This window comes from Xylocopa sonorina, chromosome 8 (assembly GCF_050948175.1).
Source record: "Xylocopa sonorina isolate GNS202 chromosome 8, iyXylSono1_principal, whole genome shotgun sequence".
Classification (NCBI taxonomy): Eukaryota; Metazoa; Arthropoda; class Insecta; order Hymenoptera; family Apidae; genus Xylocopa; species Xylocopa sonorina.
Genome location: NC_135200.1, coordinates 4338355 through 4354037, shown reverse-complemented (window position 1 = coordinate 4354037; position 15683 = coordinate 4338355). Strand labels below are relative to the sequence as shown.

Sequence of the window (15683 nt, the reverse complement as noted above, 5' to 3'; positions counted from 1 at the left end):
TTTCGGATACGCCCATTAATAGTATACAATTCCGTTTATGAAACATCGTCCCATACACATATCCGGTTCCCCTTTTTCTTATTCCGGTTTGCAGCTGGGTTATTGGAATTCTCTTTGACGGCGGTCCGATAATTCTCGGTGTGCGTCGTTGTTTAACGTTTGCGAACTTTCTTCTTACTAATTTCGAAAAATTACAACTCAGCAGGAGAATATTAGAATTATTTAGTATTAACAATTTTGAGAATTATGTGTCGGTAAACGGATTTGAATGACTTCACTATTTTGCATACTTTGTCGTGAGTGTGGTATTCTCTCTGCATAACAGTGATTCCATTCATTTTGATTAAATAATTAAGTACAATATACTTCAACTATATTCAACTCAAGTAGTATAAAATATTTAATTTAAAGTTACAAGATATCACCAACAATAAGAAGTCTTATATATAAATAAAAAATCAAGGCTATTACTTATATTATGATTACTAAAATCTTATCGACACAGATTTATCGTCAAGATCAGAGTATAATAAAAACATGATTATATATTTTTTCAAACAATTCCATTTCTAACAAAAAAGTTAAACACAAATTCTGTATATTGCACAAAATTATTGTTCGAGAACCGTTGATGTATATTATCCTTTGCATAATATTTTAAGGAATATATAATTTATATTCCAGGCAAAATAAATATTTAACGTATAATGTAACGTGCTCTACTAAAGTTTCTTCGGTAATAAATAATAATACTTAAAAAAGTACAGATACGATTTTATATGTGGAACAAGGAATTCTCATGAACTGAACAGTTTTGATGTACACGTTAAAATTTCATCTGAATCTACCGTCACCGTGATCGTTTCGCGAATACCTTGCAAGGATATAATCAAGGGGTATTTATATTTCAGAAGATTGTAGTTCGCAAAGTATCGACGGATACCGAGAAATCTTTAAGGAGTCGCTTCCCTCGCATGCATAGGTACACTGAATCGTGAATATTTCGTTACACGGTACATTTGCGTGACCTATGTGTACATATTATGTAAAATATTTTCTCTACCTAAAAGAACTACCTATATACGCAATTTCTCCCGTGCCTTTCGTTCGCCGAGATACGCCGTCGTTTCCCATTTTTAACTATCGAATATAGCACCTGTTTCCGTCATTTCAGACGCACGTAGTCGCATTTTTCCTCCCCTTTTCGATTTTCCTCTCATCCCATTTTTCATCTCCTTTAATACGCAGTCATGATTACAGGTAATGTCAACAACTTTAATCTTGTTTGTCGGAGTCGAGTTTACAAGTAGAAGCAGAACAAACAGATATTGTGTACAACGCAAATGATTCTTTTAAGGAAAACGATACAGAAGTACTTGTACAATCTTTGCGAAGCATCATAATCATAGCAATCGTACAGAAGATTGATTTGATGATAATTTCTAGCACAAACAAAGTATTAATATTAGATATTTACTTACAAACCGACAATTATGATATGTTTCTTGATTAATTTGTCAAATTATTCATCGATCTCTGCTTCATATGTATTTTTAATAAAAATCGAACATCTATTATCGATCCTCTCTTTTTAAGTTCATTGCAGCCAATGTTGTAAGTATACGTTTTTCTATTTCTAATTTGGAACGTTTATAATTAACAAATACATGGTACGGTCATTAGATGATAATAATAGTTGCTAATCAATTTTGGTTAAATCGTATAATTAACCTTATTATGTATACACACGATCAAGTGATCATTGATATCTTTTTATTCACTGTTTCATGAATCCACGCTTCATTAATTAATTTATGCGCGTGCAAAATTATCATCAAGAATATTCGAACAAAGTAGTTAACGGGACAATTTAAACCTTAACGGATGTAGGCTATAAAAAATTGATTTGACCTAATTAGTCGTGGCTATATTAAGTCCTCCGTGGCCAGCCATGCGAAAGCACCGGCTTTATTGATTTTTCAAGCCTGGCACTTTCGAAATCGCCCGTTTCCCATAAATTCCCTTAATACTTGAAATAAATATCTCTCGCTCGGCGTTAATATCGAAACAGAGGTACTTTTATGGATATTCTTCACTCTAATGGTTTCAACTTGTGTAATCAAGATTAATCTACGTGACGAATGAACTCATTTACTCATTGAACGTTCACGTGAATCTGTATGTTTCACTTGTTGCGTGTAAACTCGACTTGGCATCCTCGACAGGATGCAAACGTTTGCTCGTATCGCGTTTAATGTCTCCGTTGATAGGATCGTGAGAGAACGATCGCCGTGGCGATTCATATGAAACGATCGAATTAAATGCTATTGCACGTTCCGCCTTTTATACATATTGTATAGCATTATCCTTCGCTACCTTGCCTGACATAAAAATAGAAATGATTGCAACGACGACGGAATAACAGCGATACCAAAGTCAATCTTCAATTTACGATCAGAGTCTGGAGAAAATAGTGAAATGACAGTTGAAAAATACATAGTAGGAATTAACTTGTGACTTAAATAATTGGTGGCAATCGTATAGTTAATTGTAATCATTTGCTGTCTAGATAATCGAACAGCTGAATAGAAACAGGGTAACATCCCAATATGAAAAGTATTTATATATTTGTTGTTTTGCACGCAGCTATTAATTACTATAGTGCTACATTAAACAGACATTTTCTTAAATCGTATAAATAAATATGCTTTCTATCAAAGAAATTCTTTTGATTTAAGTAATTACATACTTTTCCATTCGAATAAATTGACTTTAACCGACTAAAATATTTACTTAAGTTTGGACAGTTCATTTATCGAAATCAAGTTCGCACCATCTCAAACTAAATGAGATTTTCTTAAACGCGATTAGTCGTTTAATTAAATTGAGAAATTACATTTTCTTCACTGCAGTTGACAACTTTAACTGAACATCTGTTATCTCAAAAAAATAGAACGCTTGGAACGTTATCCCTTTTCTAGACGACCGTGCAATTAATTTGATGTCCTGCCCTCTTTAGCTGAAACGTTTTATCTGCCAACATTTCCTTCTTCAAAAGGTTTTCTGTGTGAAGTATTCGAATTTCTACACGGTTTTTACCTTTTCAAGCAAAACTAGGATGCTCCGCATGTTTCATACGACACTAAAGACAATCTAATGTATTCGCCTAACTGATTCACGTATTTACAAGTTCTATTAACTTCTATAGTTATTTTTGTCACACGATAAAAATGTCAGTTGGAAAAATTGTTTAAGCTAAAGAGGAGAGTATTTGGTTTAACGAGAAAATCATTCCGGTTGTAACAATATACCTCCGTTCGAAGCAACAACTAATCTCAGTGCCACGAAAACATGAACGTATCAATAAATCAAGCTAATTAAAGAATTAACATGCAAGATCTTGGAATAAACAGCTTTGAAACGCAGCGACAACGTTAAGATTCACAACCAGTAAAGGGTGAAGCGATGCGAAACGATCGTGAAATAATTTGAAACGAAACAACGGTCTCACTGTGCTCTAAAGACAGCGCGTATCTTTATGCAGTTTTGCCAACGGATCGCGTATCGTACAGCTCCATAGGAATTCTATGAAATTACACCCATTTATGATACATCGCGCTTACATCGCGTATGCAGCACGGTTAAACACGCGAGTTTTATTTACATTCCGCTCTCGATTCACGCTTCTATCTCGAACAGAATCTTAACACCCTATCGCTCTGCGGTTAAATACCTTTTGCTACTCGCTACAACGGATCGATCTACTTCTTCTAAAGGAACAAGTGAGTCACACGCTGCTTTACCATTTCGCAAGAACGAGGAACGAGTTCAATTCGATGCTAATTGCATAATTTCGTCCGTACCTTCTTAAACAGTGCCTCGTATAAATTTTAATAGTGGAGAAAAATAGGCATTGAATCGGCTAAAAAGCATTCTCGTTTTTCTGTAACGTGGTCGCCTCTATCGCTGTATACGAGCCAATACGATCGTAATGTAACTTCATCAACGTGCATAGAATTTGAAATTAGATATTACAATGAATACAAAAGCACAAAGATCGGCTGAATTTCTCGTATACAGCATAGCCTTGGAATGGACGAAAATAAAACGCATTCTTTACTGCCTCTCTTAGCTTAATCATCCCTTTTGAACATTTCACAAAAATAAACTAAGTAATAAATTGAGTTGTTTTGGAATGTTTGGAATATTTTAATCATGCCTAATAGGTGAAAGAATATAGAGCTTGAAATATTTTAGAACATTGTGAGAGATGAAAAATTACTGTAGGACACTTCGGCTAAGGAAGGCGATATACTGTTCTAAAGTGAAAACGTACAGTCCAAATATACATTCTCAGTATGGGTGTTACACGAGTGATAGAGTCGGCCAATTTTGGTTTGCCAAATTTCGCGTAAGAAATTTTACGGAAATAAACTGTGAAACGTCATGAAACTCATCTAGACCAATTCCTCGTCGAATAACAAAATCCTGAAATTCTTGAACAATGAAATAAATGCAGTTTCTGATACGTGGCAAAAGATTGTGAAATCGAAAAATCTAAATTTTCTTGAAAAGTACGAGAACACTTTTTGGATAATTCAACAGCGTCCAATATGTAAACTTTTCTATAAAAATTTAGAGATATCCGAAAGAAGATATCTATGATATAGGAATCTTTGTCTCGTCACGACGTTCGCTTATTACTCATCCTCATAAAACACAAAGAACAAATGAATAACAGAAGATCCTTATTTCAACGACTGTGAGATACTGTAAGGCCCTCTATATAACACAAGGCTATTACTCTTATTTCCAACAAAATAACAATGAAACATCTACAATTTAAATGTATTATTGCACCGTTACTATACTGTTACTATTCGTTTCTCGATTGAACATATGCTTGTCGACAAAAATAAGGGAACAAAATAATTGCACATAATTCAATAAATACGTGTCATCAGATGACATGAACAAGTTAAAACTACATAAACAAAACAATTGTACATGATTCGGTAACACAATTCTAATGACACGAACAAGATAAACTAGATAAACAAAACGGTTACGTATGATTCATTAAACACATACCATCAAATGACACAAACATAACGTATTAACAAAGAATGGAAATCATTTCAAACATACTATACATATAACATATATCATAAGATGAGGAAACAGTGCAAATATCAAGTAAATTTGAAAAAAACATTCTCCCTTAATTCCTGTCGACAAGCTTCGATAACGTACACACGCATATATGATTCGCATAAGCGCAAGTTATGTGACTCATATAACACTGTACGTGTCTCCCGCGTTATACAGGGGGTTACAGCACGACACAGCCGGGATAAGCATAATCGTGGTGGCAAAGCGTGGCGTTTCCTTCGTCGTGAATGAAAGATTTCAGCGCAGAGAAGAGTATCAACGGAAACTGTACGAAAACGATCGCGTACGCAGAAGAACTGCCTTTACAGATGGACTCACGGCAGAGAGGGAGATAGACAGAAGGAGAACGAGAGACAGAGAGATGGAGAGAGAAAGATCTGTTGGTGAAGAGTAAATCATGACGAGTGCAACAGCCCAGCGGCCCTCAGCCGCGGAGAACCGCGGGTAGTGATCCGTGCAACAAATGATGATCAAAGCGGAGAACTCCGACGAAGAGTATCACACTTGTGAATAGATCGGGGAGGACGTTCAAAGTCACTGCGGAGGAACACACAGGTCGGCCACGTGGAACGTTCTTCGCGTATTTCGCGAGTGGTCTCGATGGATCTTCTTTTGCCGGCTCCTCTTCGTGGCTCTTCACGAGGAATTGGAACCGCGACAGGAGTCGCGTCGATGCGTTTCTCTGGCTAACGCGAGGCGAATCCTTTCGCCTCTTCTGCCACGGGGTTGCTACTTGGGTTGTGGTCAGGGTCAAGGTCACGGTGGTCAGGACGCCAGAGTGGTCCTGTGCCAGGACGAGTGCTGTTGTTGGTGATGTTGGTGTTGATGTTGTTGTTGCTGCTGCTGCTGTTGCTGATGCTGAAGCGGTTGCTGGTGGTTGCCGGTATGATGGTGGCTGTGACTCTGTTGATGCTGGTGGTGCGGTTGCTGTTGTTGTTGATGGTGGTGTTGTTGCTGCCTCTTCTGGCTGTAACATCAAGAACAGGATTGTACAATTACTTTCACGATGTCGGCTGAATTCCTGCCGTGGGTATTCGCGACGCGTGGGCGTACGATGACCGTGATTTTACTCGCGGATACTCGCCGGAGTTATGCGGCTGCCCACGCGAAGACGCCGCTTTAATTATCTAATATATTGCGAAAACGAATCGTAGGCGATTGCTTTGTTTTTTGGTCGATGTCGTTTAGCATGCTTGGCTATAACAGTGGATACGTAGACGGCGGTTCAGACGAGTGGAACAACTCGTATATAAATGATCTTCGTTTATTGGTCGCAATTGGAAAGAATGGGCAACCCTGTAGATGCGTGTTGTTTTTTTCTAGTTATGAAATAATTGTAACTCGCAGCAATTTCTAAAAAAATCTGGAGCGTGAAATTGAACACCATAAATAAGATACCCTTCACATATAGTATAATTTAGATCTTGTCTGGTATGACTCGGAATTATTCTTGTGCATTAATTATTGTTTAAAAGTTAATTACCGCGTGGAGCAAGGCGTGCATTTTAATAGTCGAATGGAAAAGGGAGTGGGAGTAGTATTTTATATTATTATAACGTGCCAAGATACTTCGATAAATCGCGGGGAATATAATTGGGCTAGAAAACTTTCGTACTATATGCTGCTCCAACGTATACGAAATTAATTGCAACGAAATTCGAAGGCCTTCCTTAAAAAATGATCTCTCGTTTTTATCACGATAGAAATAACGAACGGTTGCGGGCAGCTCTTGTGCGAATTAGAAACGCGTTTATGCCTCATACTTCCAGATGCTTGATTTGAAGACCTGAAGTGAAAGGAGCACTAAATACCATAAAAACGCGGGCTTGAATTATTGACGTTTAAGAATACGGTGCCACGTGTTAGAAAAATTCGTTTACAATATTAGCCACGCTCGAAGCTAAATAACAGGGGTCATTAGTGCCAGCTTGCGTAAAATAAATTTACCACTTTACTTTTCGAAAGTTTCTGTTGTACGGCGAAAATATTGTCTAGAGTTGCCACTAATATTCCAGTAGGATACATTTCAGTACGCATGGAACACGTTTAAATTTGCATTTAAATTTCAGAACACGGTTTCTGTTGTTATACGCCATGTACACGTCGAGTACCATTGAAAATATTAAGATTTACCACTTCTTTATGTAAATGTTGGTATTTTTCGTGCAAACATAAAACATCGCAAGGGAAAATATTATTCTCCTCGATAGACGGTTCAATATTACTTCTACAAATACAATGTTTCTCGTTACAAATAAACAAGAAAGTACTGTACATTTTAAGAAACTGTTTACACGGGTCAACTACGTACGTAACCACTCGAACCTAACATGTAGTTACGTTGCGGCTCTTCAGGGCACACGATATAGAACGCAAATATTTTTGTGCCAACCGTAAACCGCGATAAGTGATCAAATAAATATTATTATCTGTCTCAGTTTATAATCGAATTTCTTTCGAGCGAAAACGAATGAAGTTTCAGCACGAGCGACGACAAAACATACGCCTGGCGCTTCTAAATATGCTGCGCGCTCTTTCGCAATATAACACGCAGTTACTGTCCACTTCTACCGGTTACATGATGGACGGAGAGCGCATTCGACATTTCCGACGAAATAATTCCGGCGAAGTATGCGAAATCACAAGGCGAATCCTCGCGGTAAACAGTCACGTCGCGTGTACGAAAACCGTCGAGTTATGACGGAGCGTGACTACGGGCGTGTAAGCACATTTTTTTCGTCGACCCTGAACGAATTCTACTGTAACAGGCTTCTATTATCACGGGCAGAGCTAAAGCGGTGCATCGCGGATTGCACGAGGCACGAACTTGCAAAATTTCCGATGCACGGACACGACGGGATAGAGGAAATGGTTCCAAGATTTCGTTTGGCAAGCGAAAACGTTTCGAGACTCCTTCGACGCGCGGAATAATTCGCAGATTTACAGTAACCGATGTTATGAACTGCCTCTAGCGTCGTCTGACGACTATATTCTATAATATGCATTCGTACGAATTATTCTTTAGTTGCTACTGCGGATCTCTGAGTTTCGAATATTTTCTGACTACTTTTAAACCTTTCTCTCAAAACTATAACACGACAATTGTGGTGTTGCTATTTACTATATTAAATAATTACACATACGACATAAATAGGTTAATGAAAGCATGATATTACATACAAAGAAATTAGATTTAAGAACAAATGGCTGTGTACGTAATGTTTTTCTTCGCCCTGCAATTTTAATTGTCACATTAGACGATCGTTGGAATAAAAAATGTTAACCGTAATTGGGTGTCCCGAGCATTGGTCACGTCGAATATTTCAGTTCGAAGATGAAAAAGAGACCCGATTCGCTCGTACGATGATAAAACCGTTCAACAAATACGAAATAACACGTAATAGCTATCTCGTCGAGTTAACCCTTCGTCGGACGATCGATCTTGAATAATTCAATTAAAACGAAAAGGAAAACGACGCGGATGCCGGTACGCTCAGCAACGTCATAAAACGACGACAAAAGACGCGGCTGATGTCCGGGATTGCTCGTCGTCGAATTAACATTCGATACGCGGGGACAACGAGTCGGAAACGCGCTGGAGTTATAACAATAATGCCGCCGTGGATTTCACGGGGGCCATAATATCGACGAAAACGAGATTATACCGGGTGAATCGTAATTGCATCGAAATGCAAATTAACTCCCGGCGTTGTGCAGTAGCCGGTAATTGCGCCGATCCGCCGTTCCAGAATTCCCACTGCTACTTTTATTTCGTTTCCTTTCCTCTTTCTCTCGATCTCATTGTTTACTCCCCTACGTTTCCCTCGGTACGGTAAAACCGTTGCTATCTGAATTAGTAGGAGGACGTGACTGTTCACGCGAACGAGTTTTCGGATAACTCCAATGGGACGCCATCTTTTGTATATCCCAGTAAAGATTATTTGCACGCTGGATGAGCTATCTCACTTGATCGCATGTACAACATATAAAAAAGAAAACATGGTATCGAAACAAAAGTGTAGTACGTCCATTACAATAATCGCTTGTTCGTTACTTTCTTTTAGTTTCTATCGAGATACCAAAGGCGACTTAAGCTTTCTTAATAGAGTTAAACACATCGATAAATCTGTTACTCGTGTACATCAATCTCGCCAATTAACCAAATTATTTTCACACGTTCAGATGAACGTCGTGGATGCATCTCGCCTCAGCGGAGAACATAATATTACAGGTTGAAATTGTGTTGTTCCTTTTTTTTTGCATAATGCCTTGCGCAGCCGCCTTAATTGAAACAAGGACAAGGTTTCATCGTGGCATCTCCATCGCAGATTGTAACGCGCCGATATCCGCCGCGTTAATAGGTGATTAAAAAGACGATCGTTTCGATAATCAGGTGGCAGAGAATGCGCCTGTTCGTCGATTCGATTTATTTATACGCCAGCACGTACGGAGTAGGTAATTATAGATACACGATAATAAGATATTAATTAATTGCGACTGAAAGGTTATGATGTATTAATTTGGTACCGACTGGCAATTTTTGATCGGTACTAATAATACATGCCGACGGTTATTAATTATTTCGATGGCGAATTTTAATAACACATTAACATAGTTTCTAATAACATTTGGTATTATATACGGTCGTGCGTTTGCACTAATTACTGGCTGATAATTAACTGTCCGTGTAACAAGTGAATATTCATAAGACTGACTCTATTCCGTACGTTTTTTTTACTTTGGCGTTTAAGATCGTTGGATATTTTAAAGTTTAGGGGTATATTCAACGATACTGGTCGAGTGACCTGCGAGCCAGTAATCATAAAATGATTTCAATAAAATTACATACCCTACAATAATTTATATTTAGTTTATTCATGCGCATAAAACGAATGCTCATAAAACCGACATGTTTTGCATACTAACGTTTAAACTCGTCGTGATTTTCATGATCAAAGATATCTTTGATACCGTCTGCCCGCGGTAACCCCAAAAACGATTCGAATACACTTACTATGCGTACAGCGAAATTGTTCACAATTGAGCAGCGCTCGCGGAAAGAGTGCACATCCTTATTTCTTTCGTTTGGTATTCATAAAATTGGCTACTCTATACAGGCCGAGCAATAATCTCGCGTTCCATTCCCATAAGTTTCAAGGATCACGAAACCTCGCGATTATGTATCGGGGCTGTTACCTTAAGCATCCTAATTGACTTAAAGTACAGGCCCCAGGTAAATTGCACGTAAAAAGCGTATAAAACCAGAACGGCACGATGTAAAATAAGAGCTCGGCCGCAACCGGCTACCGGCCGATGATCGTCCGGTTTGGGAAACATAACGACGAATTACCCCCGATGTTACCTAACCGCGCCGCTCTCGTGCTGTCTCGAGCCGTGTAACGAGTTTATAAAGTAACCAGATTTCTCGTTACCCATGCGCTGCGAATGGAAGACAGAGCAAACGCCGACGCGACGCCTTTTGCCGCGTGTCGCGCGTGCGAAACGGTATACCAGGTGTCCCAGTTTATTCGCGCATTAAAATGTAGAGCATAATTTTAGAAAACTTCGATCGAGTCGATCGAATAAATGAATATTTCAAACCCGACTTTCTCTCTGTTTACCATTTTAAAACGATACTCGTGACAAGGATAATTCGCAACCTCGCTAAATTTTATTCATCGAATGGCGAAATTGATTTTTCAATTTCATATCATGCGGTACGTTTCGAGAGACGTCGAGCAACTAATTATAACCTGGGACGGTTACGGACAGGCCTCGGAACGGGCACACCGGTAATTCTACGTTCGCAGCGCGCTGGTAATTAATACAATCGAGTGCGCGATGACTCGGGCTACGTACGGTCGACTGTTCCGTTTCGAACTGGCTGCGAAGTATATGAATTCTCGATGGAAACACGCCAGAACTGATCGAGCTTTTTCATCCACGACGTCGAGGACTCCCTGTCGCGGGATTCGCTCGCGAGAATTTACAGCCAAGCTCGCCGATATTACTCCCGATCATTTTTGTTCGCTCCTTTGAGAGGGTCGTGCATGCGCGCGCATAGGTGTCCCGATAAATCAACAGCCAATCGGTGTACTCGTACTCGATCGACTCGAGGAGCGTCTGCTTCTTCTCGAGCGACTAATCGAAACGGCAGAAATGAAAAAGTTGCTCCTACCACGGTTCAACTCTTTCGCGGTTATTAATTTATTCCATAATTTATGTTCTTATTCGATTTCAGACGGTGACGTTGAACGGGCGAGCGGCTCGTTTCTCAGAACAGCAGGGAGGATGCGCGCAATGGACGTACCAGAGAGTTTTGGCTCGTCTCTCTAATCAGTGCGTAATTAAGGTTAAGGACTGCAAACTGACATCGTTATGTAATTTTTATACTGTCAGCTGCACGCGAAAGAAAGCACACGGAAATATCTTGTTGCGAGTATGCTGCGAAACTTTTCAGTCGCTTAAAATTATCGGACCACGTTGTATAGTGCGTAGGATATGAACGTTTTACGGAATTATGTGACGATTCTAAACTTTTGTACCGGAATGTACGATCTACATGTAATAATTGCTCATTTTACATCGCAGCGCTCATGCTTTTCAGAAGTTCATGCATATTAATGAAGGAGCTAAAACGCGGGATTGGCGTTCGTGACTCAATTATTCAACAAGCACGCCTAAATTAAAAAGGCTCGTAATTGTGTTTAACGCATTGAATGTGCTGTTAGTCAGTAGCTATAACGTCACTCAACGTCTATTAATTTTCCTCTGATTTATCGATGCGTTCCAACTACGCCATGTGTTCGTAAAAGTGACTGGAAACGAGTAATCGAATTACGAGTTAACGAGTTTGACGTTCAATTTTCTTCTCTTTCTTCCAATAGTCGTTATTCATGGTTATCCCTTTTTTTCCATGGACATGGCAAAAATGTAACGAGTACGCCTCGTCGATTCAATTCTACCGTCGATCGACGAGTTTTATTATCGAAACAATCATACTTGGTTAGTAGAACAAATGCTCTTGTCAGAAATGTAATGGCGGCTATTAAAACCTACACTGGAAACGGAAACTGTACTATTCTACTTTAACGCAATTGTCAGTCATTTACTCTATACAATTTTGTACACAATAACTCATTTCTTTCGCAAACAAGTATTTCAGAATAAAATATTCTTTATAAAATTCCATTTCCTTTGTACACTTTATACTATAATTTAATAATTGGAGAAGTTATTTAATTGTACCTCGTTCTCTAACTCCATTTATTCGATATTAAGTTTTGTCTAACAAAAGTAGGCTTTCGCTATACTGAAATGAAAACGATGGTTTTTAAATTCACAATAGAACCATCAAACAATGGTACACTGACATTTTTTTAGGTTGACGTAAGTGATATTATGAGTCAAATATCTATTTTTATTTCTGTGTAGCTCAAAGAAAATAGTTTCGTGACTAGTAGTCTTTTTTTCTCCTCTTAATTTACATAATGGCGAGATTTAGGATTCGAGGAATGACTCTGAAATCAATCTCGTAAAAAAAAAGTTTGGGTAGTAAGCTACTAATTTCAGAAATAGGTTTACGTTAATCGTATTATAGCATGCTGGTATCCCTATTATACCACGTATATACCACTCCATTTCTATGTGCATAAGCATTATAACGGCACGAATGTTTTTTTAATAAACACTTGTACAGTTTCTTCTACTTGTCTGACTTATTGATTTTCCGGCTAGCTCGAAAATAAGCTCCATCTATACATGCTCGTACACGTCACTTATAATCGTGTAATAACCGTTGACTTTTAATCGGAATTAAAAATCTCGCTAATTCATTCCAACAAGGTTAATCAATTATAGTAAGAAGAAAAGAAACAACAAAATTCTCTTTAACAGCGAAAATGTTTAACTTCGAACGAACCATATGTCCACGTTAAAGAGAGTAAAAATTTAAAAAGTAATAATTTTACGGAAAACGAGTTTGTATGTTTTGCGTAATTATAATTGAGGCTTCAAGAGAGAAGGATGAGGAGGCAGGATGAGAGTCCATTTTTGGTAAACTTCGTTAATGGTGCCCTTTTACGGCTCTACTGCCATTAGCTGAAAGCTGGAGTGTGCTAAATAATATTACATTAATTAGGTATAAAAAGAATAACACAAGAAATATGAAATTTAATTTCCTCTTTTCTAAAGAAATAAATAAAAACTGAACTTTTTCATGCCTCTCTCCAATTTCTTTTCTTCCAATATCGTCATTGAGTATTACGAATTTGAAAAAGTCGCGTCGTCTATCTTCTCTCTGAGCATTAAGTGGTACGATACGTTTTTTTAACGCACAGAATAATTCAGGAATTTATTTCCAAGCAGTTGCGTCATCGCCATGACGAATCGGTAGCATCCGCGCAGCGGCCCGAATGGAAAAGCGATGGCCACCGCCTGAAATTGAAAGCCGGGTCGCCGAATTCACAACCTCGACGGCACTTAAACTGAAAAGTGTCATCGCAAAAAAGGAGTGTTTCCTTAGTTCCGCGAGGCTGAAAATTTTCGAGTACCATACCACGGCTGTCAGACGTACGGCTGTTAGTAGCAGCTCGAAGAGTACCGGTACTCCGCTCGTAACGACTCTTCGAAACGAGGAGGATCGATCGAGGTGCCGGTGGTAGCGCGTGTGCGCAGAACATCGCTCCTCCCTGCCTCTTCCGCTCTTCCACCCACCTTCCCGGTCCGACTGAATTTTCCCTTTCTCTTTTTATTACTTTCCTTTTCCCTATCTTTATCACAGTTCGTATGTACTCCCGCCAATCCTTCCTCGCCCCTTCTCCGACCCTTTTTTTCCCATCTCCTCTTCTTCTCCTTTCTCCTAGTTCTATTTACCGTCTCCCTCGCTTTTTTCCGCTGTACTGTGGTATCATTACCTATTCCCTTTCGCGGCCTCTCTTTCCATCCCTGTCGCGCTCGTTCCACCGCGTCCTACACCACGTCGAGGCAAACCCACCCTGCTCGCCTCTGTGCACGTACATTGCCGCTCAAAAGTACAAGGACGCTTGTTTAATTGTAATAAATGCTTGGAAAACGTTGCGATACCGTTCGAGCCGTTTTACCGGATGTTACGTATTCTGTTTTGTATGCAGGTATTAGCAAGAACCGTTGAATAGCTGTTTATCGAACGTTTTATCGGCGAGATTAAAAAGTAAACATATTAAATATTATATAGTACTGCATGATGATTCGAGTTTTTTAAAAAAGAATCCAATTTTCGTGAAATAAAAGAAGTCATCCAATTGACCTACTAATAAGTTAATTACTGGAAACATTTATATGTTTGTATTATACAATTTAGTATCATAAGACGTAAATACTATACGCAATTAAATTTGGCAATAGATACTGTTTGACGAGGACCATTTTTTTGAAGTAGAATAGAGATTCGTTCTAAAAATGTACTACAAGAGTGGCAATACTTTTGAGTAGCAGTGTACATACCACCACCCACGTTCCCGTGTACCATACCATTTACGCGTGTGCGTTCAGAAAATTCGATGCATAAGTCGATCCGGTTAAGCGTACAGGCGTACGCGTACAATTCGCCAGTGATGGGATCGAGTGTGACTTAAATTTCATCTATTACTCGCGTCCAGCCACTCGGGGCGTATGCGTCAGAACATATATATATATATATATGACCCCATTGAAAAGTACAGTATATTGGAACGTCACAGGTAATAGGATTAAATGAGAACCAGCACGCAATTGCCACTATTAAAATAAACAATCGCAATCATGCTTTCATACAATAAAACTCCTAATCCTACTCTCTTTCGAAATATTTACAAGTGTCAGCAATTCTGATATCGATTTACAAGTTTACGGAATTATTGTCTCGATAATTGCTAAGATAAAAGAGACAATTCAGTTCGGATGATTTAATGCGGTAGGTAATAAAAGTAATAACACGTAGCTGTACGTTTTAGATTATTTTAAAGATAACGGAGAATATGTGTAACCTCGTAACTTCGGGTGAACCGTAAACGATGTAGGCCTCGATCAAGAAATCGAATAAGTCGGGCGACACGTATTTCCGCACGTGCCGTCCGTCCGTCGACCTTTCCTGGGGGATCGCACAGGCGTATATATTTTTTCACGAAAGGAAGCGAGATTAAATCCTTTCGGGGATGGTGGCCGTGTTAAGAACCGTGACGTCAGAGGAAAGGATATACGTAGCCACGAGTCATTTGACCTTCGTACGCGCACGTGTCCTTTGTGGACGTTAAACCTTTCCGCTGGTTACCCCCTTCTTCAGATCCCGTTCCGATAAGAGAATGTAAATTCTATAAAAACCTTTTTAGCTCGTTCGCGTGAGCGGTTTGTCTACTTGGAAAATGCCTGTAACCTTTGTGAGAGATATGTACAACTGGCAGAGAAATGCATAAATGTTTCGCGCATTTTAATCACAATATATTACAACCGCCGCTGCACAATAATGTTTATGTAATAGCCTTTTGTTAAAGGAT

At 38.9% G+C, this 15683-nt stretch overlaps 1 protein-coding gene across 1 annotated transcript in view; it reads right to left on the bottom strand.

Moving 5' to 3' along the window:
- Window positions 1–5202: 5202 nt before the first annotated feature.
- The window catches only part of LOC143426204 (uncharacterized), a 31033-nt gene continuing 20552 nt past the window's right edge, over window positions 5203–15683 (bottom strand). The window contains exon 2 of the mRNA XM_076899457.1: window positions 5203–6139. Within this exon, the coding sequence (XP_076755572.1) occupies window positions 5938–6139 (202 nt within the window). The 3' untranslated portion in view covers window positions 5203–5937. The remainder of the gene's footprint in view (window positions 6140–15683) is intronic.